Source organism: Besnoitia besnoiti (assembly GCF_002563875.1).
Source record: "Besnoitia besnoiti strain Bb-Ger1 chromosome Unknown contig00157, whole genome shotgun sequence".
Lineage (NCBI taxonomy): Eukaryota > Apicomplexa > Conoidasida > Eucoccidiorida > Sarcocystidae > Besnoitia > Besnoitia besnoiti.
The window spans coordinates 1-2,963 of NW_021704034.1; the positions used below are offsets into that span (position 1 = coordinate 1).

The 2,963-nt window shown below is 36.8% G+C and overlaps 2 protein-coding genes across 2 annotated transcripts; one reads left to right on the plus strand and one right to left on the minus strand.

The window, feature by feature from the left end:
* Positions 1-861: 861 nt before the first annotated feature.
* BESB_029680 (uncharacterized protein) lies at positions 862-1,185 on the minus strand (the record flags this gene model as incomplete). The annotated part of the gene is made up of 1 exon (XM_029361636.1): positions 862-1,185. One exon carries the CDS (start codon positions 1,183-1,185, stop codon positions 862-864), a length of 324 nt encoding a protein of 107 aa, XP_029214696.1.
* Positions 1,186-1,700: 515 nt separating this feature from the next.
* BESB_029690 (cytochrome b) lies at positions 1,701-2,780 on the plus strand (the record flags this gene model as incomplete). Its single annotated transcript, XM_029361637.1, has 1 exon — positions 1,701-2,780. The coding sequence occupies one exon, from the start codon at positions 1,701-1,703 to the stop codon at positions 2,778-2,780; it is 1,080 nt and encodes a 359-aa protein (XP_029214697.1).
* Between the last annotated feature and the right edge of the window lie 183 nt (positions 2,781-2,963).

Below are 2,963 nucleotides of genomic sequence, written 5' to 3' on the forward strand. Positions count from 1 at the left end.
TCTACCTATTCTTACTGGTGGATTAGTTATGATCCTTCTTGATCTACACGTAAACACTGAATTTTATGATTCTATGTATTCTGGTGATAGTGTACTTTATCAACATCTATTCTGGTTCTTCGGACATCCAGAGGTATACATTCTAATTTTACCTGCTTTTGGTGTAGTCTCGCAGACATTATCTATGTATGCTGCTAGATCTGTCTTCGGTGGACAATCTATGATCTTAGCTATGGGTTGTATTTCTATTCTAGGTTCCTTAGTATGGGCACATCATATGATGACAGTCGGTCTAGAGGTAGATACCAGAGCTTATTTCTCTGCTATGACTATTATGATTGCAATTCCTACCGGTACTAAGATTTTCAACTGGTTAGGTACCTATATGGCTAGCCATACAACTACAAGAACTGTAGATCTATGGGCTGCTCTTAGTTTTATCCTATTGTTTACTCTAGGTGGTACTACAGGTGTAGTTATGGGTAACGCTGGTATGGATATTGCCCTACATGATACATACTATATTGTAGCTCATTTCCATTTCGTATTATCTCTTGGTGCAGTACTAGCTACTATATGTGGCTTTATCTTCTATAGCAGAGATATGTTCGGAGATACTGTAAATCTATTCCATGTAAATACCGGTGCTTCTCCATATTTAAGCATCTGGTTTGTAGTCTTCTTAGGTAGTATCTTATTAATTTTCATCCCTATGCATATACTTGGTTTCAACGTTATGCCAAGAAGGATACCAGATTACCCTGATTATCTTTGTTATATTAATACATGGTGTTCAATTGGTTCTATATCCACAATAGTTATCATCTTAACTATGCTCTGCTAATGCACTTAACATGATGGTCATGAAAAGCACAAGAGAACTTGGATCCGGTAAACAAAGACTTCAAGATCTAAACCAGTAGTCCAACTCGTAGTATATACTCCCCAGAAAAAGCTGATAAATAATCCTGTCTCAGAGATGATAACTCCAAGTACGATGCTACTGATTAGACTAGCATCTGAGTAGTAGTTTTCTCTCGCTGTTAAGATGAGTGAGAACAAGAATCCATATATTACGCCTAGAACATAACCGATGTGGAATAATCTTAATGTAGTAGGATATTGAAATCCAACACTTTTAGCTGTCTTAAGCAGTCCAGTGGGGTGGTGGTGTACTGCAATCATAAAGAACTTGGTTGTCTGTATCTCATAACCGGAGTCATCTTCAGTATTCTAGGAACTATAATGTCTTTGTTTATTCGATTTGAGTGAACACATAAGATCATCGAATTTAACGGTATGCTCCTGAAAGTAACGGTACAAGCTGTAAACAAAGGACTCCTTAACTTAAACTGAGGAGTCAAGTAGGTACAAACCGTACAAGGATTAATTATGTCCATCTGTGCATCTAAGTTGAGACTATCGGTTATATATTTTAGACGCTAACTTCCCGGCTAAACTTTGACTTATTAAACCAGCCTGGGATCATAAAAGTACTATGTATGGTAAGATTGAGCGTGAACATTGGATGTCACCATGGTTATAGTTACGGTACATATATAAAATCTACAGTACGATTTGAGATTTGTTACGTGACGAGCGGTGTGTTTAAGACTAGTTTACATGCGCTCATTTTAATATGTAGTTATTTAACGAAGTTCTATTGTGCTAGCATGGTTTCGAGAACACACCAAATTTCCATGAGTCTATTCCGGGCACACCTCGTCTTTTATCGGTGTGCTCTCAATCTAAATTCATCTTATAACTTTGGTTTCTTAGTTGCAATTACCTTTGTACTCCAAATAATTACAGGTATCACTTTAGCGTTCCGATATACTTCTGAAGCATCTTGTGCATTTGCTAGTGTTCAACATCTAGTTAGAGAGGTAGCAGCAGGATGGGAATTTAGGATGTTGCATGCAACAACTGCTTCTTTCGTCTTCTTGTGTATCTTAATACACATGTCTCGAGGTATGTATAACTCCAGCTATAGTTATTTAACTACTGCTTGGATGTCTGGTTTAGTTTTATATCTACTTACTATAGCCACTGCTTTCCTCGGTTATGTACTACCATGGGGACAGATGAGTTTCTGGGGTGCTACAGTCATTACTAATCTCCTTTCTCCAATACCATATTTAGTACCTTGGTTACTCGGTGGATACTATGTATCTGATGTAACATTAAAACGATTCTTTGTATTGCACTTTATATTACCTTTTGTAGGTTGCATTCTAATTGTATTACACATCTTCTATTTACATTTAAATGGTTCTAGTAACCCTGCAGGTATTGATTCCGCACTTAAAGTAGCCTTCTATCCTCATATGTTAATGACCGATGCTAAATGTCTATCCTATCTAATTGGTTTAATTTTCTTACAAACGGCTTTTGGTTTGATTGAATTATCGCACCCAGATAACTCCATACCAGTGAACCGGTTTGTAACTCCGCTTCATATCGTACCTGAATGGTACTTTTTAGCATATTATGCGGTGTTAAAAGTAATCCCATCCAAAACCGGTGGTTTGTTAGTATTTATGTCCTCTCTCATTAACTTAGCTCTTTTATCTGAAATTCGAGCTTTGAATACTCGAATGTTGATACGACAACATTTTATGACTCGAAATGTAGTCAGTGGATGGGTAATTATTTGGGTATACAGTATGATCTTCTTGATTATTATTGGTAGTGCTATTCCACAAGCGACTTATATCTTATATGGTAGATTAGCTACTATCGTATATCTTACTACCGGATTGGTTCTATGCTTATACTAAATCAATAGTTATAATGACTACAGCTTCCAAGCAAACATGATTACCGTGATATTGAAATCCAACACTTTTAGCTGTCTTAAGCAGTCCAGTGGGGTGGTGGTGTACTGCAATCATAAAGAACTTGGTTGTCTGTATCTCATAACCGGAGTCATCTTCAGTATTCTAGGAACTATAATGTCTTTG